The 25366-nt window shown below is 47.7% G+C and overlaps 1 protein-coding gene across 1 annotated transcript in view; it reads left to right on the top strand.

Annotated features, from left to right (window-relative positions):
- Nucleotides 1-417: 417 nt before the first annotated feature.
- Nucleotides 418-25366, top strand: part of ERFL (ETS repressor factor like) — a gene marked incomplete at its 5' end in the record, with an annotated part of 63344 nt that continues 38395 nt past the window's right edge. Inside the window, one exon of the mRNA XM_069642629.1 lies at nt 418-674. Within this exon, the coding sequence (XP_069498730.1) occupies nt 418-674 (257 nt within the window). The remainder of the gene's footprint in view (nt 675-25366) is intronic.

Genomic DNA, 25366 nt, shown 5'->3' with positions numbered 1-25366 from the left:
AGAGGAGTGCAAGTCAAAAGAGACAGAACAAAAAGGCACACGAAGAGAAAGGGAAGGAAAAATACTGCCTGAGCAACAGCCAAAAAAGTAGGACAGACAGAAAAAGAGAAGGGGACATGGTTGGAAGCAAGCGGGAGGATAGAGGGGAGAAACGGGGGTAGTACACGTGGAAGGTAGGAGCAAAAGCAAAGCTTTTAATTAACGAATGATTTTGAAAGAATGTTAAATAAAGTGCACCAATGCAAACAGATAAGACCGTGACATTCAAAGTTGAGATCAAAGAGGAAAGCTGGAAGATGATGGCGGGTGGTCTTGTCTCGTAGCGGGCCCACCGCTCCTGGGTGGGCAGGTAAAGGCAGTTTGTGCTTGCTTCCTATCAGGCGTGTACTGGCATGTGCCTGACTCTGGTGGTCTCTCTTTCTCCCCCTCTATCGTTCAGGGTTTGCGTTCCCTGACTGGGCCTACAAACCCGAGTCCAGCCCCGGCTCCCGCCAGATCCAGCTCTGGCACTTCATCCTGGAGCTGCTGCAGAAGGACGAGTACCAGAACGTCATCGCCTGGCAGGGCGACTATGGCGAGTTCGTCATCAAGGACCCCGACGAGGTGGCGCGTCTCTGGGGCATCCGCAAGTGCAAGCCTCACATGAACTACGACAAACTCAGCCGGGCCTTGAGGTGAGTGCCCGACCCATACCCCTGCGCCAGCTTCGCGCGCAGACAGTACAATAGATCCGTCGCATATGTTCCTCCTCTATTGAGACTCTGAGACACCTTCCCACTCTATGTTGCAAGTTAACACCCTTTCAGGAGAAAAGGTACAGGTGTCTGGTCGCGAACGTGGATTTTATTACTACTGACCAGTTCTGGAGCTCAATATATGGAGCCCAATCAATAGCGAGTTCTGCAGCCGCATACTTGCGCAGCCGCATACTGTGCATGGAAAGAGATTCTTAAGCTGAACTTGCGCAGCCGCATACTGTGCATGGAAAGAGATTCTTAAGCTGAACATGCGCAGCCGCATACTGTGCATGCAAAGAGATTCTTAAGCTGAACATGCGCAGCCGCATACTGTGCATGGAAAGAGATTCTTAAGCTGAACTTGCGCAGTCGCATACTGTGCATGGAAAGAGATTCTTAAGCTGAACTTGCGCAGCCGCATACTGTGCATGGAAAGAGATTCTTAAGCTGAACTTGCGCAGCCGCATACTGTGCATGGAAAGAGATTCTTAAGCTGAACATGCGCAGCCGCATACTGTGCATGCAAAGAGATTCTTAAGCTGAACATGCGCAGCCGCATACTTGCATGGAAAGAGATTCTTAAGCTGAACTTGCGCAGTCGCATACTATGCATGGAAAGAGATTCTTAAGCTGAACTTGTGCAGCCGCATACTATGCATGGAAAGAGATTCTTAAGATGAACATGCGCAGCCGCATACTATGCATGGAAAGAGATTCTTCAGCTGAACATGCGCAGCCGCATACTATGCATGGAAAGAGATTCTTAAGCTGAACATGCGCAGCCGCATACTATGCATGGAAAGAGATTCTTAAGTTGAACTTGCGCAGCCGCATACTATGCATGGAAAGAGATTCTTAAGCTGAACTTGCGCAGCCGCATACTATGCATGGAAAGAGATTCTTAAGCTGAACATGCGCAGCCGCATACTATGCATGGAAAGAGATTCTTAAGCTGAACTTGCGCAGCCGCATACTATGCATGGAAAGAGATTCTTAAGATGAACATGCGCAGCCGCATACTATGCATGGAAAGAGATTCTTAAGCTGAACATGCTATGAATGGATTCTTTTATGCGAATGAATCACGATTTTTACATGCTATTGCAGAACCTACCGCTAATTTTAAATGTTTGCTTTGTTATGCATTGAATCTATTACTATACTCGAAAAGCTCATTTATATTGTATTTTTCCTAATAACGAATTGTTTTTATTGTAATCGATATGACATGCTAGACGATGCTAAGTGTAATACAATGGGAAAACGGTTTGTTATTTATAACCATAAGCACTAAAAAATGAAAAAAAGTTTAAAAAAAAGAATACATCTGCGCCACCTGCGCTGCTGTGTCCCTCTGCCCACCCATCGAAGGAAGTGTAATATAAATCGTTGTTACACCGTACCATTAGTTCGTTTGCTTTTTACAGAGGGTACCTTTAGTTTAAAGGCTTAAGAAACCCGTCCTGGACGCTTTCTCCTGAGCCAAATATAGAATCGGCTCAGGCCGCACATTCAAGCACTGCCAGGTCCCCAAGTCACAGCAAAGCAGACACAGACACACACAGACACACACAGACACACACACACACAATCAGTGGCTCTGCAGGTCGCTAAGGTGCTCAGGTTGCAAATCCATTTCTTTTATCAGTGGCAGAGCCTTTCTTATGCATGATGGGACATTTCCAACTCAAGGAGCTCGCAAAGTACTGGTTACCTTGCACATCCGTGATGGTTAAAGAAGAATCTGCAGTTCTATCGGAGTGTATTACACAGCTTCTGTTATTGCATGAAAGGACAGTGGCTTAAATAGATTTTTCAGGTTGACATTTTCTTGCATTCTAGGATTTATAGTTTACCATTCGGGATATGAAACTGAAAGCCAGGATGATATTAATTTGGCTTGACATGCTGCTGTAAGGATTTACATGCTGTCGTGTGGCTTTATTATGCGATTTGTATTTTTTGTAAATAAACTCTATAAGACATTATAACTACAGGCCTTGAAACCCAAACTATTTGTACCGGGTAAAGCCGGAAGGTATGTGCTCAAATTTGAAGAGTGGATTAAAATCCCTGCTTCACTGTCCAGCCAAAGTTTGTGATCATGGTGTCCCTCCAAACTGCCCAAACCCCCCTGCCCCCGCCGCCATCTGTCCAGCCATCCCACTGCCTCCTTTTTGGATGTAGCCAGAGTACCACTAGTACCTTTTTGCCACTCCCACCCCTGCACACACCCCAGGATATACTCATTGACAGGAAATCCAGGAGAGTCTTGTGTTCCGAGCTCCCACAACACCCTATAATGCTGCACATAGAGGCAGACAAAAGCCTCCCTGAAATACCCATGGCTCACCCTTAGGTACAGTAGGCCGAGTACAGAGCTTATTTCAGTCAGAGTCACTGCAAAGCCAGGGTCATAGCACAGTTGCAACACAGGTTGCCATTGTTCAACACACTGAGTCTTGTGGTCATAGTTCAGAGAACGGTCGCTTCGGCTTCCAACAAGGGACCCTTAGGAGGTTTGAAGAGTGGTCCAGGTACCTCATGATTAACATTGAGGTCTTAGTGGTGCTTTTTTGCCAGATGTTTTGCTTGCTTCCATCAATCCTTTCTTAGCCGAGCCAGGGCACCGCAAGCAACCAACCTTTCATGGCACAAAGACTATCTTGGTGTCAGGGATCACCCAGGTGCTCAATGAGGGCCACTTCCGCCTGGCATGACAGAGGACATGTGTGCAATGTGAGTGAAGGAATTGCCAGCCTACCTCAGTGGACAGTGCCCCTTGCCCAAGCTGATCAGCAGCTTTTGCAGCACAAGGAACCCGATCCTGCTCACCAGATGGCAAACATGCGCACACTAGACCTCTACGACCAACTTACATGCTAGAGCCTCCTGGCACAACAGGCACACTAGGCCTGCCTCAATGCTCCTACTCACCTACAAAAAGCTCATACGCACGTGGGCCTCCAGGTACCTTCACTGTGCACGCATCAACACAACAGCACAGCAGTCTTGCACTTCTCCTCCCACTTAGACCAACCTAACACCACACACACTTATTCAGGGCCACCAGGGAACTTGGAACCATGAAAACGTCTGCGGTGCTTGGTGCAAATTCGAATAACGTAACCCTCAAGTGATCTGCCTTGTTAGCGACTAGTTTAATTCTTGGTACAGTCGGCACACCCTGTATCACTGACCCCATTGGCCGGATCAAAGGCTGTGACGCAGAAGTGTCCTATTGCCTCCGGGTGTGTCGCAGCTGCAGGTCTTTTTCACAATTACTGCGAGCTTGCAATATAGTCAACTCAGCTCCGCCCCACCATTAGAGACCACTCAATGGCAGAGGGTTGGGCTCTGCTGATCCCAGGACGCAGACATGCTTAGGCGTGATTTCCCCTAGTCACCATCGTAGTCACCATCGTAAAACCATTCACAATAGCCACTACAATCAATTCACCCATTAATGTCTGCAGCATAACGCAGATTTTCCAAAAGTTTTAATATCCAATGCAGTTGTTCCTCACTGGTTCTCCATCCGAGATGCCAGGGTGGATTAGCTGCTACCATCTTACATGTTCAGAGATCGAAGTAGGTGTGATGGGCATGGTAGGCACACTCCTCGGTGTTCGGGATATGGTTGCCAAGGAACCAGTACGCCGGATTAGGTTGCCATGATCTCTGCCGCCCCCATCAAGCCTTGTGAAGGTTACACTGCGGCCGGTCTGGCAGTACCCATTAAGCCTGGTAACCCATCTGGCCTGACTCATGGAAGCGATGTGCTGTCAAGACTCCCCAGAAGCGCAGTTAAGGATTCACTGAGTTCATTGGCATTACAGCACCCCCACTTCTCCAACTGCCTCCGTCCCGTCCACCACATTCCACGCCAACACTCCACCTCAGTCATCCACATGGACCATCACACTCTGCCCTCTGGTGGAACAGGCGCGCAGAGGCATCACCCCATCGCAGAAACATTCAAGGACTCCGATCTACATGATGCGGGGGAGTCCGCCGCAACGTCCTCCCCACCTTAATTACAACCCCAACCCACGCCCCTCCACCCCCAATCTTCTTTTCGGGCGAAATGCGATAAAAAGAATTGGATAAAATCGACCGCAACAAAGCTGCCCAGTAAACTACCTGCCTACACGAGGGACTCCAGGCTGCACTCTGCCTCGCGACACCTTGGCTTTGGTTCCTTTTGTAGCCGTCTTCCAACTCCATCCTCTTTGCCCATACAAGATGGCCTCACCCGTTACATAAAAGCGAGCGTCTTAGGCCTCACCCGGCCTCCAGGACTATGTCTCGCCTACCCCTTTCCTGCTATCAAGTCTCCTGGCACCGCCCCACTCGCCTCAGAATGTCCATCTGGGCCACACAAGCCCTGGCCTTGGCCCTCACTCTGTGACAGAGGGTCCCCTTTGGATGAGGGCAGGGGGCGTGTGATATGCCCACATCATAACCTTTAGAAGTTCCTGCTATTCCAGTTTTAGCGCTATGGCTAGTTGAGCAATGCCAATCAAAACCATGGTAAAAGCGCTGTGCCTTGTCTGGGCCAACACACCTCAATATGCCATTGGCAGCTTTCATGATCATCCACCCCCATGGCAGGTCTGAGTGCACCCTTCCGGGCTTAGCTGCTCGCCATTCATTCTCCATCACCACCGCTGCAAGGAGCCCTCAGACAAGAACACGCTGGCCGTGAACTGCAGTGCTACCCTGGTCAGTGGTTCCCTTTCACACTCGGGTCAAGGCGCTTAGAACGGCAGGCGATTAGGAACACGATGCCTTGCACCCCCGGCTAAATCGCCCATGAGACCCAGCGCCAAACGGTCCCATGGCCTACCCAGGAAAAGCACGGGCCTCAAGGGCAGCTCCACGCGGAGGTGCACCGGCTCACTTCCAACGCAACTACACCACTTCCACCGGCTTCGCCTTCCCCAGCCAGCAACACTACTCTCAACTGCCTTCTGGTAAAGTGCCTACCCATCTGGCCTTCAGTTGCTCTCTCTACAATGGTCTTTCTGACCCCCATCTGGTGAATCCCTTTCTGCTCCTGGAATAGCCAATCTCGTCCCATGCACATCTCATCCGGAAATCATATCATCCATTTTGCCTCGCTGGTTGTTTCCTCATAGAAGTCACCTGACTGACAACTCTTGACCACCCGTCACACCATGGCTGTGCCCCCTCTAGTCTTCAGTTCACCTCTTCTCATTGAAGTCACATCATCGAGGATTGCACTGCCCGGCTGTCACCCATCACATTGTTTCTGGCAGTGTGCAATAGCAGCCACGACACAGTCCGACACAATGTTTTCGACAACACTGTATACAACACTTGGAAACTGTATTCTTGTAAACACAGCACAACTCTTGGTCCTAGGGAATCCATCCTAGGTACATTTGAAAGGCAAAGACTACATCAACAGTTTATGACCAATCTTAATCCAGAACAGCCCCAGAGAAAATACATCAGACGCTCCACAGCCCATTGCAGGCAAGTTCTGTCTCTTCACGGTGGAATAGTGTCTTTCTGCAACCTTCAGAAATCAGGCAAAGGCCAGAATAACCATGTTATGGTTCCTAATCTGGGATAACACTGTCCAAAGGCCTACATTGCTTGCATCAGTAAAATCCTATTCATCCTTCAGATTCAAAATGGCCAACGTGGGAGGTCCCGCAACATGCTCTCTAATGCACCCTCACACTTCTTGCTCCAGAGACTCCACTCACCTTGCTTCCATAAATCTATTTTTCCACAAAACCCTCTTCTAATTTGGAATAATATTCGCCAGATATAGCAAGGCCTGCAGCAACTAAGCGGGTGGCCTTATGCAATGCCTCAACAAGACACCCCGTTGGGTGTTTTGCTGCTTCACTGCAGCCAACATCCTTCTATATAAATGTGCACCTCTTTCTCTATAGTAAAGTCTGACCTCCCATAAGATATTCCATACCTTTAACAAAGTCATGATTATCTACAATTCTACCAAAAATGAAATGCATGGAATTAAAACAACTCTTCCATCAATTGATTGAAAACTGCTGATGCCAAAACAAATGCCTTTCACTTTAAGAGGAGCACTCCCACTAATGTGGTAGAGAAGATCAGCAGCTTACACTCTAGATACTTTCCTCTGGTGATGCACAATGGATAGGTCTGTGGATGAAAAGAACTTGAGCCCTAGTAGCATTACCAACATCTCTGCCATCCTCAGCAGAGAATGCCGGTCTGCTCAAATCCTCTCATCTAATGAGGGCCAGTCCACGCATACCCTAAATGAAGCATTCATGTTGGAAGCAGCCCACTCCATGGCCTCAATCCTCCAAATAGTATAGACTTGACACAACTCTCACTTCAGCTGCACACTGAAGAACATAGACATGCCGTGGACCTTGTGGACAGGATGCCGACTTTACGGACGCTCAATTTATCCATGGCAATGAACACTCCTCCTCCTACTCCTCCTCCTACTCCTCCTCTTCCTCCTCCTCCTCCTCCTCTTCCTATACCAGTATCACAGGTTCAGCATCTGCTGCAATCAAGACCTCACTGTGCATTTGCCTCCCTAGAATCGCCAAGCTCGTCTTGGCTACGCACAGCATCCGATCCACACCCCGGCCTTTGTACATAAGGCTCCTCACTGAAGAGTCAATATTCCACAGCTTTAAACCCCCACATTCCCAAGTGCTTGTCAGGCTCAGCCAATTCCACCCACTCGGTCCAGCCAATAAGTGACATGTTTCTTTGCTCTTTGCGGATGTGGCGAGACAGGTTTTCCCTTCGTCTAGATATTCAGGTCATCCACGCCCACCACGCACCAGAGTGCCTTTCTGCTCTCATCCCCCCCCCACCTGGAGTATCAGATAGTTCATGCCCTCCAGCTTCTCTTCCACACGTGACCGCTTCACTGGATATGTCCTTACACCCAAGTAAAGTGAACCCTTTTCCGCATTTCCTGCACAGGGCTTTCATGGTGCTACACCTAAACCAAGCCGCCTCGTTTCCCCAATAGCGGTTTTCATTTCTCACATACTCTTGTATGCTTTCTGCCAAATTGCACCCCATTTCCTTCTCCCCATTACTTGGCCAGCCACTGTCTGGTTTGTTGTGCTTTGGTTTGCTCATTGCCTGCTCCACGGTTAGTATTCGTCTTTCTGGCACATTATCTGACAGCGCTGGTCATTCATGAGCCCATCCGCCAGATGGCCAAATGTGCAATCTGCTGAAGAGTTGGTACATAGCTTGCATCCCGGTCACCTTGGCCTTTAGGCATACAAAAGAGGGGGTGCCCAATAGCCCATTCTTCTTAAGACCTAAATGTGATGCCAACATGTTGCTTATTCGCTCAATACAGGACCATTCACCTCCCACGCCTTGTCGTAACCCCTTACCAAAGACAAAGTTTCAAAAACCTTTCACCCCCAAACAGCTCTGCATTAATACCCGCTTCCTTTGTGCATCAAAGTGTTGCCATCACTTGTGACTCTATAGATGATGAATAGTTGTGCACAGTGCCCACACTGCACCTCAGGTACACTGTGTGTGGGCATGAAGACTGATGGCGTAGCCATTCAGGTGTCCATGGCTGGGACACAAATAATTGATAGAACAAACTAACCTAAAATGTTACCAAACCAAACTCCATCTCGGGGTGAAGTAGCCTTCCAGCATTGTAGGCATGATGCATTCTCGTCCCCGCTCTCACGACAATGGCTGCCTTTTGAAAAAGGCACAGTGTTTCCCTGCACTATGCTCCACCAACCTAGTCAAGTTGGTAACCTACAGCATTCAGCCGGCCATTCCGCCGAATGCAGGGCACTTTCCGGGTTAGGGGACAGGTGGTCGGCCAACAATGCCAGAGGGGTCTTACTACCAGCTTCTCTACCGAACGGGTTATGCCAGGTTGGCGATGCAAAAATGACCACACGTGCAACGGTGATTCAATTTCCTCATGAGCGCATTTGCATAAGACTGACAAAAAGTGTGCGTTAAGGAGGTGCGGGGGGGTACATCTTGATTGGCTGCTCCCTATAGGTCTTCAGCAACCGCAGCCTGCCTTCGACCAGGTTGCCTCTGTGCTCAGTAACCACAGCCAGCCACCGCTTTCACGCTATGTGCCGGTACTACCTTGGAATTTCCAACACTGGGCACCCCATTTACGCGTCTCGAACATCACACCTCAAATCAACCATTAGAAGCCCACCTCCCCTCTTCACCAGGAAGTGGGGAACGTGCTGCATTCCCCTCAAATCCTCTCCAACTGCTCGAACCAACATACACCACTCCAACACTCACTATGATATACATAACCACACAGTCCTACCCTACAGAGTAGAGACAAATCAGTTTCTCTGGACCCTCTACTCTGCTAAAACTCTGATCTCTACCTTTGTTCTCAGCAAACTGCGCTACCGTGCAAGCCTGCTTGTAGCTAGTGGCAGCGTACCTCTCTCAACAATGTCATCAATGACTGTAAATATGCTGTAGATCATGGGACATAGCCTGTTTATGTCTGTTCCCTCGTCACTGTCCCTGGTCTATGCCTTATCTTTATCAACCCTCATCAGCTGGGGTGCGGTCAGCACATACTCATTCTATATTACCAAGGGACTGCTAAATCTTCTGTAAACGTATCCGATGTGTGCCATTGTGTATTTGCACTTATTTAAAAATCATGGATGTTAATTTCGATCAGGCACATTTACAGATGGTGGGGGCATTCCCCAGAAGGGTGCCTGTACAATAGCATAAGGATGACGTCAAGTAGCGAGCCAGTTTCTGAAAGTGTAAAACAAAAAAGTGGGAAATGGACCAGGGACAAAAATACAGCAAACAAATGTATATAAGAAAACAGATGACTTACAAAGGTAACATTAATATAATGGGTAAGTGCTTCCAATTCAAGAGGAGTACCAATCAAATATACAAAATTACATCATTAAGTATACTGTTCAGTTCACACTTCTGTTCAAAATGACATCCTTATTATTCTAGAAGCACAAAAATCCTAGTGAGGCTGGCTATGTGAGTGATCAGTTTTGATCAAGGGTTGGAATGCCGCCCTGGCCCCAATGACACATTGCTTAGGTAGCTATTAGAGAAGTGCGGCCCAAAGAAAGGAATGACTAGTATTACAGATATCCTGTTCCCGGGGGGACAGAACACGCGTTGCTGGGGTTCCCACCCATCATAGAAGCATTATTGGCATGTACAGCGAGAGGGTGGCCACTCACGGACCACAGAAACGTATGCAACATGGAGCAGCAAGAGTTTGCCACATATAGACAGGGCCGGCCTTAGGGCAGAGCCAACCGGGCTATCGCCCGATGTGACATTAGCCCCTGCACAACACCCGCTCGGGAGGAGTCTTTCAAGGGCTCCCCGAAGCTGGTGTGGTGGAAGGAGTCGCAGCAGGTGCTCTATTGAAATTAAATGGACCCGCTCTTGTGTTGTCGCCAGGCTTTACAGCGTGGGAGCGGGGCGCATTTAATAACCATAGGGTGCCAATGCCTATTCCAGTGGTGAACTCCCTGCTCTGGTGTGGGAGGGGCGAGTTAAAAAATATGCCAGCACAAGGGTAGCCGCTCGCACACTACAGAAACCTATGCTACGTGTCAAGAGAGGTGCAGGTCACAGGCCATAGAATAAAAACACAGCACAGCTAGTGAGGTATGGTAGCGAGAAAGGTGCCGCTATTAATAGAAATAAATGGAACATGGCAGCAAGAAATGGACCACAGAGACACATGAAGCAGGGCAGCGAGAGAGGTGCCAGTCACAGATCATCCAAAGACAAGCACAACTATACAGTAACAATAGAGGGCCTTGTTGCGATTATAAACACGTATGCTTTAGGGTTTGCCATAGAAACAAATAAAACACGTGGTTGCAAGCGGGGTCTCTTTTACTGACCAAACGCACCCTCTGCATTACGAGGCAGTGACTAGTTCCAGGCCCCATTCTCACAGCATTCCCCCTATGCGACACCCCAGCTCTTCCAAGGCGGCGCTCTCTCCACTCATACTCCTGCTATACAGTGGTCGAAGTGTAAAAAAGAAAAGTAGTGGAACTAGGTTCTCTCGCCCGCCCCCTTTTCTTACCACTCTCCCTCCGCCCCCCCATTCCTGGGTCCTTCCTTTCCCCCACTGCACCCTGCAACATTGCGTTTTACAAAAGTTCTAGTAAAACTGAAGAAAACACAATGCAACAAAATGGATTTTAATGACCGCCATTGCACATTCATGCAGCCTCCCCTTCACCGCCCACCTTTCACACCTCTTCAAGAACATGCCCAGCCACAGACACACCCCTCCTGTTGCCACACAACAAGTCTGAGCCTAAAGCTATTCATACGCAGATCCATATCGCTATCAAGCTGGACTTTTTGGCTGTTTGGGAACACGTTGTACATCCCAGACAGTCTGTTGACATAAATAATACCTTTCCAGTGCTTGAGAGATAGCGCTGTGCAATGTTATACAGGCTTGATATTGGGATGGCAGAGGTTCGAGTACCCAGCAGGGTCGAAGTTTAAAACAAAAATGTATTTTTTTTTAAGTTGCTGTCCTGGAACGGTATTCTGGGTCGCATAAAGTGAGGGAGGATGACGGGTTGCCCCGAAAAGCAAGGGAACGTCGTACCCTGCAGTTCCCTTCCACTTTGACCTCTGCTGGTATATGCATACAGCATCAGCAGCATTAGAGGTAATCATACTTCGTACCGTAGAAAGAGTAGAACAGCATTTCGTGCAGCAAACAGAACACACCAAAAATGCATGAATCTTATTCCAAAGAGGAAACCCTGCTGATTATCAGAAGTAAACCGGGACAAGGCGGGCCTTCTTTTCTGAAGTCTGTGGTAATAGCAGGGGGGGTGCAGGGGCAGCATATGCGTGCACGTCTGGGCACATGCCTCTCCGTGCACTAAAGATGATTTGCACTACGAACTGCCAGCGATGCCCGGCAATCCAGGTGGGCCCAGGCTTCCTTGCAACGTCTGCACTTGGACTTCACTGCCCTCCGTGCACATGGACACCATACAGAGCCCGCCAGCATTCGGCGGGTGCACATCAGATGGGGGCAAGTGGGGGGCGGGGGGAATCGTTAATTGAGATCCGTGAAACCGCTGAGTCGGAAATCCTTGAAAATGTGCCGGTGCGCAAAAAAGCATGCAGCACATGTTCATGCTTGCATTTTAGGCGCATTGAAAACATGGCAGTAAGCGCTACCGCCTCCTCCTTTATACATCTATCGAACTCTTCCACAAACAAGCTCATTGTCAGGGGCCACAGCAATGCTGCTGAACTTGCTCGTCGAGGGTCATGCTAGAGTACACCACCAGTAAATGGAAGCCCCCCCACCCACCCCCGCAATCCCCTAGACCCGAACCAACCCCCATCCCCAGCCTTACACCATGAAATGAACTCCTGCGTGCAATGTTTTCGTGCCGGCGGCTTTTCCTTACTTCCTCTATTCGCCTCCCACAGAGGGAATAAAAAGAAAATGGCCGACGGGAACGAGGAACATCAAAAAGATGCGCTGCCGATTTATGGGAATATTTGAAGTGTGACTAGGGACTCCCCCTAGAAACAAGCTGCCTTTCATCAAACTTGCAGTGGTCATTCTGGAGTTCCCTGCTTTGAGGGCCATTTGACACGGTAACAAGCGAGCCAAGCAGTCAGAAGGTGCAGCCACAACCTGCTCACGGACACGCTTCACTTTAATACCCCTATTTAAGGTTTTAAAAACAATGCCAAACACACCAGATGGCTACATGGTATCCATAGTGTTGGTGTTCTTTTTGGGATTGCCAATGAGGCACCATAGCAAGGAACTTGGGGTTGGTCACCCTAAGTTACCTGGGGGGCAAGCAACCAGGCGTGGAGCTTACACGTTGTATGAGTGAGATTAAGAGGCACAGCTTAAACTCACTCATGAGGCACAACAAGGCTGAAACACGTGGCTGGGGTTGCTGTTGGTACTTTTGTTCAGAAGGGAATTGCCATAGCAATTTGGTGCTGGACTGCCCATGTGGGCGGGACAAAGGCTGATACGCAAATAGATATTTCCCATCTTTGAAAGGTAAGAGCGATGGCCGAAAACTCTCAAATTGGGAAAAAACCACAGAGCAGGTTATCATGCCAAGTTCATTCTGGAGGGGGGCACCTGCTACCCTTTTTTTGACCATAGCGACCCCATTGATCACTAGCACAATCGCTCCAGTTGGGGATGTTCAAGACTTCCCTTGAAGCGAATCAGAAAGGTCTGGGAACCTGCCCCGTGTTTAGTAAGCACAACAATTCTTACATTGCTGCGCACCAATTCCACACTTTAACACGCAAGACAAACATGCCCCCACTCGAAGCCCACTCACTGACCAATTTCCGCACTTCTAGATAAGTACTGGGGTGTGTGCTTGCTCACAGGAGCATGAAGCATTCAGCCTTTTTCTATCAGCAGTATGCTTCAAACATTCTACAGTGACTCTACAGGCATTTCATTTATCACACACTCCATCCCTCCCCTCAATTCCCATTCTTACCTGTACAAAGTGAGAGTGAGTGTGAGAGAGTGTGTGCGTGTGTGTTAAACCTCTCTCCCCCTTTCCCCTTTACTTTAGATTTATAAGGGGCATCCAAAAGTGGCCCGGAGGCATACCGGCGCCAATAAAACAGAGTGAGAGGGCGGTGTTAGAAAATAGGACGAGGAATGCCAAGCCCAGGAATTAGCTAAAAAGATATATTGTATGCCGTTTCTTAAAACACTACAGGGAGGGGCAATTTCTTAGCTCAAGAGGCAGAGCATTCCACTTAGCAGGTGCAGCAACCCAAAACGCCCCTTTTTTTTTACTAGTTCAAGGGATGTTTTCAGTATATGCAACAGTTTCACATTACTTGAGCGCAGAGAGCACGCTTCAAGTTTGTTTTTAAGTCTGCAGGCTATATATGCAGGAAAGAGCCCTGCCACGGATTTGTAGGTAATCGTAAGTAACCTGAAGTCTATCCTAGCGGCAATAGGCAGCAAGTGCAGGCTTCTCTGCACCTCTGACACATGCTCACATTTCCGCATCCCCATGATCGCTCTAATAGTGCTATTTTGCACTACATGAAGTTTGACAAGTTCGCTTTTACCCACCCCCACTAGGAGGGAGCTACAGTAGTCAATTTTCGATGAAATAATAGCTCGGGCAACTGTTTTGCAGGCCTTTTGGGAGAAGAATGAGCCAATATGCAAGAAGAGATGTATGTAATAGACTGATGCTGAGACAAGACTTAACCGGAGCTGTCATATTTAATGACTGATCAAATACCACTCCCAATATTTTTATTTTCCCTTTAGTAGTGATATCGTGTATCGCAATGCGGAAGGAATCGTATTCCGCATTGAGCTTAAGTAGTCTAGGCCTAGAACCGACAATCATAAGTTCCGTTTTTTCATGGTTCAAGGCCAGCCCACTCATATCCATCCACTCATGTATTAGTTTGTAGATTTCTGACACCGTTATTGAATCTTTCTCATAAATGCCTGACAGGGGAATGAGGCATTGAGAATCGTCTGCATAGTTTGAGAAACATATCTTTTTCTCTTCTAGTATTTGGAAGAGAGGGACCGTAAAGATATTGTACAGAATAGGGGATAGAGAAGCCCCCCGAGGGACACCACAGGAAAGTGGCACTGGATCAGCTTCTGCTTGCTTACTGCAAACCTGCATGGTCCTGTTACTTAGAAAGGACTGCATCCACTCCCTTGCTTGATTGCTAAAATTAGCCACCTCCTGTAATCTAATCAGGAGTAGAGGATGATCCACTAAATCAAAAGGACATCAACAGGATAGTTTTCCAATCATTGATATTAGCCATCATATTAGACTTCAGTTACAGTAAAGTCGATTCAGTGCTAAAACCTGGTTTAAAGCCTGACTGACCCCCATTCGGAAATGCATGATCTTTTATGTAGCTCAATAGTTGTTTGTAGGCCACTCTGTCAATTATCTTCAATATGAAAGGCAAGTTGGATATGGGCCGATATGGGCTCCTACTCTGTTGCCCTTTCTATTCTCTCGCAGACCAAGATCTGGATCCCTCTGGCAGGGCACAGTGCCCCTCTCTCTTGGACGCTGTAAGACCACTACAGTGTTGACTGGTGCAGTATGAAGCACTCTTAACAGAAAACAAATTAGCACAACTCTACAACCACACTTCCAATCTTTATCAAGTTATTTCACATCAAAATATTTGCAAAAAATAATCAGAAGTTGGGGTTTGCATTCCCATGTCACCCCAGTGTTCTGGGTTGAAATGTCTGAACATCAATGCTGAAGGCTTTGTTTCAATGCTGACTAAGGAAGTTTTATTTTTGGTGCACGGTAACAACTTGTGGGTGGTGCGACAAATCCAGTGAGATGCTCACCTCTCCCCAAGGTGAGCTACCCACTTTGGGATTAGGGAGGTGAGCCGACTACGGTTAACACCTCCTAACGGACAGGGTAAAGCCGACTACGGTTAACACCTCCTAACGGACAGGGTAAGTGGAATCCCAGAGACCCCAATAGGGAGATAGGTTACCATCCCTCCCACTTTCACCAACACCATTGTAGGATATCTAGGGACTGGTGTTCACTGCGATCTTATACACGCTTTAATAATGGCTGACTTGGCTTCTGTCCTTACCTGTGCCCAATCACCTTTGAAGACTGAGGAAACACTAGCAAACTAGTCTCGGGAGGATAGCTCAGCGGCAACGCTCTCGCCTTGGAAGCAAGACGAGGTGGAGCAACACAGGTTCGATTCTCGGGTCCGCGCTTAGAAACCTCTGGGTATTAAGCGCGTTATAAATAACCTATCATATCATATCATAAACCAGCCCCCTGGAGATGCCTCCCTGGCCCAACCAGGTAACGGAGGCTTTAACTGTATGAAGGAGGTCAAAGGAGATGTGGCTGAAGCGACGCCTTTGATGAACCCGGATGCACCGTAGGAGGGTGCTGTAGGACGCAGCTACCAGCAGACTGAGTCACCCCTGAGAGGTTGCCAGTGCAAGGGAACAGACCCCAAATCAGCAGACGCAGATCCCAGTGGAGAAATCGCAGGAGTGACTCTGCTGAGGCCTAGCTGCGAAAATGAGGAAATCAAGCCTGGAACTCTCGCTGCAGAGCTCAGTTGAAGAGTTGTGCAAGCAGCTCCACAACGAGAATAGAGCAGGCCTACCCCCCATTATCTCCCACGGAGCACCGCTCGAGAAAGCCAGGTACTCAGTTGCTCAATGGATGGGGGAGGTGGGCAAAAGAGAAAAAGCCCCAAAGTGGATAGAAGTGGAGAGGACACCAGAGGGGTGAATGAGAAAGAGAAACACTCCAGAGTGTGGAAAGAGAGAAACATCACAGAGAGTAAGAGAAGCGCTCCAGAGGGGGCATGGGGCAGAGAGAACCCCAGACTGGTGAGAAACAGAGAAAACACCAGGTTGGGGAGTGAAAAGAGAAACATCAGAGCGGGGAAGAACAGAAAGAACCCCAGGGTGGGAAATGGAAGAGAAATGCCCAAGATGGTGGAGAGACAGATACCCTCTGAGTGAAGAGGAAGAAAGACTTACCGAATCCCCAAGGGGGAAAGAGACGGGAAGAGTCTCAGAAAAACTGGAAAGAGACAGAGAGAGACTTGGGACTGGGACCTCTGGAAAGCAGTGTATCCCACCAAGAACTATATTCTCTGAACTAGAACTATGGGCAGAGACCCTCAATCACAGGGAACCCAATTTTGGGGATGTCAGAAGCCAGCCGCCATCCCTTCCAGCCCAAAAGCCCCAGCCTTGTGCTGTTTTCCTTTTTTAAGCTCAGGGAAAGTAGTTAGGTTGGAGTAGGATTCTGGACAGAGGAATGGTATTTTGTTTTGAAATCCTGACGAGCACCATTAAAACCACTAAAAGCTAGTAATTACAACCAGAACCACTACCCATAGTCCCCCCATAACCAAGTTGCCACCCTTCCAACGCCCAGTACTCCCACGGACAGTCCGCCCATAGAAAGAGAAACACCCGAACCCAACTGACTAAGCAGACAGACACCTTCGGAGAGCATCCAGGCATCACAACATAAGAGGATTAAACTCAATATTATCTAACCACAAGGCACGACAGGTGGGCAACTGCCCCTGTAAATTCAATACCCAGACCAACTCCTACTATCGAGGACCCAAAATGCCCAGATGCAGAATTGGACACCGACAAAGAGATCTGAAACATGGACCAACCAATATGGATACACAAACTCAACCACCTCCAGTAGAAGCCACCTCAAATACAGAATGCACCCCACCAAATAATAGAATCAACAGAACAAACATCATAAGAGAAAAATCTGTACACCTTACACCGTACCTCGCAATGACCGCAGAACCTCTACACTTCAACGACACTGACATCTCCAGACAGGTAAAGAATCACCCTAATCAACTGAAAAAATGACGGGACGACCCAAGAAGAGAAAGGGATAATACCAATCTCCTTACTCCAGAGGCGTTGCAGGGGGGGCGGGAAAAGGACTATAGCCCCTGGTTTTTGGTTGTAGCCCTGGATAGAAACTCAGGAGCTGCAACTAAAAGATTAGCTAACCCCCAGTTCCGACAGTTCTAACATTAGCGTAGCCCTGGGTCTTTTCCAAACCTAGCAACACCCCTGTATTACTCCATATATCACAAGAACAGAAGGGCACTATTGATATCCACATCAGACAACAGGAGATGAAACAATAGAATTCAAAAAGCCAACTATCAATCTAACGGGCCGATTCAACAATGAAGCAGCCTCCACGGAAACTCAACCAACCGGCATCAACACAGAAGCACTCCAATTGAGCATCCACAAATCAAAACAGGTAACAAATAAACCGAACCACACCAAAAGGATCCACTGCAATCTAATCAATTGTAGGTCAATGTCCAAACATGCCACCGAAATCTACGACCCCCTATGTGACGGAGGTATCGACATTCTATTCGTAACTGAAGCATGGCTAGATGACAACTGTAAAATCACTCTCCAACTGCCTGCCTGATAACTTCAATTGCATCCAAGCAAACAGGAAAACCAAAAGAGGTGGCGGACTGGCAATAGTCCACAAGGAACACTTGGAAATTGAACTGGAAGACCCATTAAACATCGAAAACTGTGAATCTCTAATCCTTCGCCTATCAACAAACCCCAGAACAAACCTGAAATTCTTACTGGTATACCATCCACCAACTCACGATGTGACCTTCGTAGACGCCTTCACAGAAGCAATCACCAACCTAGCCATCGAGCAGAATCATCCGATTATCCTCTGTCATGATCTCTGCTGCCAAAAGGTCAGGGTTTTCCCAACTCCCTTGGAAGCAGATCCATAACCCAGGTTCCGAGTGCCAACCAGTCCCAATTGGGACCTTTTGGACCCAGTCCTGGCGCCAGTGGCACCAGGCTCATAAATATGCCCAGTCCCAGCGCTGGAAGCGCCAGGCTCATAATGCTTGGGTGGACTTACCTGCAGCAGACCATGCTGCTTACTTGCCTGCCAGTTGAGCCTCTGATCCTCTTCTGTTTGGAACTACTTTTCCTGTTGGGTGGGGCAGGAGCCACTCCCTAGATTCAGAACACTGGAACTCTTCTGGAAAGCAGGAACTCTTTTCTTACCTAGGCGTGGCTGTGGAAGGAGACACCCAAGCACTACAGGAGGCTATTTAAACCACACCCGATGGATGAATCTTGCTTTGCGTTATTCTGCATCCTCTGCAGCAGAACGCTCATCGTGTCTTCTGCATCTGATCCTGGGCCTAAGGAAAAAGGCTTACCATCCTGAATCCAGTCTTCAGCAACACCTATAAAGACAAGAAAGAACAGGTTAGCATTACGGTCTTCAGTGACAGCTCTTCACTTACCTGGTCCATCGGCTGTCACCAACGCCTCGCGCTGCATTCCGGCATCTGAAAGACAAAGGCTTACCTACTCTTCGTGCGCTCCGGAGGTCTTCACACTGCATTCCGGCATCTGAAAGACAAAAGCTTACCAACTCTTTGCACGCTCCGGAGGCCTTCGGCGCTGCATCCCGCATCTGAAAGACAAAACAAGGTGCGTTTAAAGACATTGGGGAACTTTAATACTCACGTGCCATTACTCCTTTCCACATCTAACCCAGAGCGCATCGTGAAGCAGGCAACAAGCGCTTACTTACGTGCTTCCAGGCGCTTCTATTCATCACACGGGCTCCATCTTCAACTCACTTCAGCCCGTCATCCGCCATCGCCGGAACCCTGCAAAACAAGACATCATTACTAAAGACTTTAAAGACATTAGGATTACTCGAAACTTACCGTTCGTGCAGTAAACGACGGACAGCAGTCCTCTGAAGTCAAGAGGCCTGCTCCCCTTATCCAGTGAAGAAACTGGTTACAGCACCCTGCCCCGAGGCAGATGGAGAGCACGGCGTTCACTTACCTAAGGTGAGAGCGTTAACCTTTGGGGTTCTACAGGAGAAGAGAAAGGGAAGAAGAGAGAGACATTCAATAACCAAGTTCCTTAATCCCATATTTTCTATCTGCAGACATCTTACCCTTCGAGTCAGACATACAGTGCACAGAGGTCCAGCCCAAAGAGCCAGCCGTGTGTTACACATCACCTTTGAAGATACGGTATACGCCCAGTCAAGACCGGCGCCTCTACGGGAATCAGGTGAGCGTTACATCCTCAGTGACTTTAACATTTGGTTTGATGAAGAAACCACATAAAAATCACTAGCCGCCAATTAATGAAATTACATCAACTAGTCAAAAGAGCAACCCACAGAGCGGATATACACTAGACGCAATATTCGCCAACAAAAAACTCATTACCACGGAGCCACCAATTCAGATCCTCTGCAGGGACCACCTCATCATTTCCTTCGTGATCACATTGGCCATGCCAATAATCAAGCAACAGGACAAGCCACCGACTATCATGAAAAGAAACTGGAGAACCATCAAAAACTGCAACTTAACTGAACTACTGAAAATCAGCAAACCACAAGCAACAACTATGGACGAGGCTGACCTGGACAAAAAAAAGAACTACTTCACAACTGGATCACGACAACAATAGACGAGATTGTTAAAGTAAAACCTTTTACCCCATCACACAAAAGATCAACGGCAAAATGGTTTACCCTGCTACTCAGCGCCATGAAAAGGACAAACCGAAAACTCGAAGTAGAATGGAGGATCAAAAATGACAGTGTAAAGAAATTCAAATTCCAACAACATATCCGCTCATACAAAAAGGAAATACAAAATGCAAAAAGGGAATACTACAAAAGAATCTTCAAAGCCCCAAACACCCAAAATGAACTCTTTAAAATCAAACGAAATTATTTTTAAAACCTGGCTGCAACAACACTCAATACCAGTAAAGAAACTATGCAACGACCTCACAGACCATTTCAAAAACAAAATCACCATCCAACAGACCATACAAAGCAGACCACGCGACCGCAATATGCAACCCACCCACCCATACGAGGAATGCCCGAACAAACTCTGAAGCTTCCCCCAAATATCAGCGTAGACATTCATCAAACGGGTAATCAAAAGCAGCAAAACAGGTTCCCCCACGGATCCCTGCCCCCACGACATATACAAATGAATCCCGTCACAAGGAACACTGATGGATTACTCCAAAAATGTCTTCAACCACTCAATCTCAACAGGGAAAGTGCCACAATCCTCCAAATCAGCATACATCAAGACACTCCTCAAGGACACAGCAGGAAACGTGAAGGACCTCTCCAGTTACAGACCTATCTGCAACATCCTGTACCCAGCGAAACTACGCAAAACATAGATCTATAGAATAACCCAAGAATTCATAGATGACCACCGCCTATTGGACCATGCACAAGTAGGTTTTAGACCAATGAGAGGAACGGAAACTTAACTTCACTCAATCTGGGATGATCTAAAGGCAAACGCAGACTCAGACAATAGTACCGCTCTAATACTTCTAGATCTCTCTGCGGCAATCGACACAGTTAACCACAACATCCTCAGGAGATTTTAAGAAATTGGAATCATCGACCATGCCTTACTATTGATCAAATCCTTCCTAACAAACAGAACAGAAACCATATGGATCAAACCTTTCAAATCCAACCCAAGAGAATCCTCATGCGGAGTACCACAAGGATCATCCTTCTCCATGTTATTATTCAACATTTACCTGTCTCAACTAATCAAGATCATTAAAAGACACAGCCTCGCTTTTTACAACTACACTGACGACACACAAATAGTCTATAAAATACAAGACACAGAAGAAGAAAACAACATGAGAGAGCTGCCTTCATGAAATCTACAGCTGGATGAAATCGAACTACCTCAAACTCAACCCAGGGAAAACAGAAATAACGATTATCACTAAAAACGGAGAAAACAATCACTACATCCCCTGGCCAACAGAACTTGGTACAACCCCAGCCCCATCAACGACTGTAAAAAAAAACATGGGAATCCTGATGGACAACAAACTTACTTTAGAACCACAAGTAAACACTCTAATCAGGAAATGCTTCTTTCTCCTGCGAGCAGTAAAAAGGATCCTACCATTCCTCTCATTCACCAACAAAACACTCACCATCATCGCTTTCGTCATGTCCAGAGTAGACTACGCCAATAGCCTATATCTGGGCATGCCAGAACGACTTCTAAAAAAAAAACTCCAATGCATACAAAATGCAGCGGTCAGACTGCTCCTCAAACTACCGCGAAGAGAATATATCACACCAGCTCTGAAAACGCTGCACTGGCTACCAATAAAACTGCAAATAAAGTTCAAATCAATGTGCATAATCCACGGCCAAAACGCAGAGTTCCTAAGAGAGAAAATAAACATCCATCACCCAGCAAGACCACTCGGATCTCATCTGACATCTATTTGGAACCATAACCATACAACAAAAGAAAATTCGGAGGATCCTCTTTCTCTCACCTTGTCCCAAAAACCTGCAACAATCTAACAAAGAACATACATAACACAAGGGATCACCCCGTATTCAGAAAACTCCTTCACCCCATAACTAGAAGGAATGCCTATGGGGGCACTTACACAGCTGAAACAATGCAGAGAGAGGAAATCAATCCTCCCCATCTCCCTAAGCTACCGCTCATCAACTTAAGTAAGGGAAGAACAATCTACGGCATACCAACTTACCAATTGAAAGATAGATACTCTAGACTCATACCAAAGAACGATCATGGAGAGATCGGAAGGGTAAGGGTGATATGTCAATAACACCTTAGCCTACAAAGTAAACACAGGCAGCAATGGATCACAGACAGGAAATAGATAAGAAGGGAGCGGGTGATTGTAAAAATACAGCACCAATACCAGAGTGGGGAAAAATGCATGCCTCAACAAAGGTACACAAAGGTAAAAAATAACAGTTGGAAACTTGCCACACCATCAATCCTAACAATTAGACGGACAGTAATAAAAAAATGCCAACTCCATAGGACAATCGGATACATAGAACAAGAATTAGAAGGACTAAGAGACATAAAACCCACTAACCCAAAGGCTCACACATTTCTGCATACATATCGCACACAAAATTCCACACAACCATCATCTCACACAGCAAACCACACGCACTTCACCACACCGCAACAACAAACTCACACATAACTCGCACCAACGGCACACCAGGACTTACATCGATCCGACATCCACACCCAAGCTCAGCGCACGGTGAAAACCGAACTGAAGCTGCCAACAGGACACCACCTTTCTCACTTTCCTACTCCCTCGTCACCCTACAAACCCCAGGCCTCCTTGTTTGCAGATCTGCCAGAGTGCCTGAGGACCAATTCCGTTTGCAACGGTGCACGGTACAGATACCTTTAACATTAATAACCATTGTGACTATTTTTTAAAGAACCGGGAGACCGCTGGTAGTCCAAGTCCAGTTTCTGAGTTGCAAGACAGGATATCACTTTCATCACCAAAACCTTCACTCTTGTGGGGAAACTGTCTAGCCTCACATCTACAATATCATACACTCCATATCACACAGTATCTAGTATGCCCAATGTGTTTATAATGGCACTTAGCCCTTCCGGCACCGACGTAGCTCTTTAGACGTGTCCATGTGGCGCTGCATGGTCTGTGGTGTCTGCAAGTGCCTTCTACAACCTCTGGCTCTGCGGAAGCTTGCATTGCAGAGTGTGGCACTGCGAAGCACCGGTACACTTCAGTACTACACAGCATTCACAGGCGCAGGGGTGCTCGGCTGAATAGCGCCATCCGAGGCAGATACCGTGCGGGGTTTGGAAGGGGCTTATCATCAGCCAGTATTGATATGTTGGGGATGCCACTGGTGTGTGAACCCAGTGAGTAGTTGCAGGCACTTAAAAGGGGAGGGAGTGGGCAATTGATTGAAGTGTGCTTAGCCAATCCGTGCAATTGTTTTCAATCCCGGCCTCTGCCTTTCACAGCATCAGTGTTGCGATAAGAGTAACTGATAGCCGTGCATTACAGCGTGCATGAGGCAGTGCATGGTGGCAGTACCAGCAGAAGCGTGCATCGCAACATTACCCTCCCCCCCGCGGTAGAGATGCAGCGGCAGGGTAAGCTTGATCTCTTATGCAGGTGGTGTGTGGGAGCTTTGGGGTATGGTGCTGTGCCAGCGTCTAAGGGTTAATGCTGCGTGCATGCAAGAGGCGTTGAAATAGCGATGTGTGAATGGGGCGGTGGGGACTGGGGGTGATCCCAATGGGCTTAAGCCTGCTAGTACTGTAGCACAATTGCAAGCTCCAAGTCTGTGTCCAGCAAGGACGACACACAGTTGATCTTGTCACAGTTTGGTTGTGGTGTGTCCTTAAGTATTTAAAGTACAGTTGCAAAACCTGAAGGGGATTGTTTAGGCCGACATTACTTTGCAATCTGGTACTTGTAGCGCTCCACTCAGGCTAACGACAATGAAGCTATAAATCAACCTTTTTGCTCAACAGAAGGTTGTATATATCGGTCAGGTTGTCTTATAATGTGAGGTGTAATTTTAAAGTGATTTTTCTGATGTTAAGTAGCATAAAACCATACATTATCAAACATGTATATCCGCTATATGCGGGGAGGAGGAACGCGTCTAAAGTGCAGGCTGGACTCGTGTGCCATCTTCAGCTCTTAGAGTGTTTGATCCTGGGCACAGCATTTGATTTCTCTGGGCCATATCTTCCGAAGTCGGGTCTTCAGCTCTGGCTGGAGGGAGGGGCGCCAGGTATGATTCTTTTGCCGGCTCGGCTGGTTTGACTGAGGCATGACAGGCCCCAGGCTCGGCTCCAGCTGCATTTTACCCATCACTTCTACGATTACCCCTACCCTCGAATGCTGCACAGACCTCTGACCCCGCGCGTCGATTATAACGCTATTTAAAAGAAATCACCTCTGCATAAAGGGACGACGGCCCCATCAGCACAAAAGGGGGGTCGGGTGGCAGTAAAACGCCCCTGCAGATTCAATAAAAGGTCCTTTCAGGAAATGCATAAAAGCCACACTAACCCGCTTAAAGGCAGGTCGAGCCAGTAAGATAGCTCGGCGAGTTAAGTGCACGCTCAAGAGGTCCGTGCAAGAGCTGCAGGTCGCAGGCGTGAATCCGCGAAAGGCTGCCAGCATTTAACCCTTTCCCTGCACTTGGGACCTATACAGACCATTACTTCCTGGAGAAACCCTTGAAGTCTCGGATATCAACTGGTTAATCCATCCAGAGTAGATACAACGAGTCGCGTTCTCGGTAGGGTCATATTTGTACAAACATGCTGTATACATGGGATTGTTATTCGCAGACTATCACCTGGCGATACGAAACATTTAACAACTGCTTCGCTTGGCCCGTGTTTTCGCACTACATTTTTTGTTGAGTCTTTCTTGTGTAACGACACGTACCTATCAATTATTCATCGTGGGCGGGGGAAGATGTGGGCTACTTAATCAGTCATCTCTGGGATCACCCACGTATACGCTTGTGATCCTAGGCACAGTAATAGAGCCCCGCTGAGCACCAGTATGCGACCCACTAGCCATACCTGGATATTTCCATATGGACGTGAAATGTGCGGTTTAAAGACGGGGAGATGGCATAACGAGGGCAGCATAGGGCAAAAGGTGGGGGCGCAATGGACGATGGGAAAAGGAGCATGATGAGGACGCCTGGATGGGAGAGAGGAAGAGGCTGCGGAAAGACCTGCAAATACAAAGGAGGAAGGGCAAGGAGCGATTGCTAGGAGCACTAGTTGAAGAAAAGGAGAGAGTGTGGGGAAGGGACTAGTGCGGAATGAACAAAGAAGCGAGAAGGAAAGAGTGAAGGGAAGAGGAAGCAGGGAAGGAGTTATTGTGAAGGAAGGAGAGAAGAGGAAGGAGTGTGAAGGGAGGAGGAAAGAGGAAGGAGCGAAGAGGAAGGAGCAAAGTGAGGAGAGGAGTGAATAAGTGAATGAAGGAGGGAAGGGAAGCGAGTGACGGGAGGCAGGAAGAGGAAGGAGTGAAGGGAGGATGAAGGAGTGAAAAGGAAGTAGTGTGAAGGGAGGAGGGAAGAGGAAGGAGGGAAGGAAAGAGGGAAGAGGAAGGGAGGGGG

This window comes from Ambystoma mexicanum, chromosome 1q, assembly GCF_040938575.1.
Source record: "Ambystoma mexicanum isolate Mex_15411 chromosome 1q, UKY_AmexF1_1, whole genome shotgun sequence".
Lineage (NCBI taxonomy): Eukaryota > Metazoa > Chordata > Amphibia > Caudata > Ambystomatidae > Ambystoma > Ambystoma mexicanum.
Note: the sequence above shows the minus strand (reverse complement) of the source record. Positions and strands in the feature narration are given on the sequence as shown.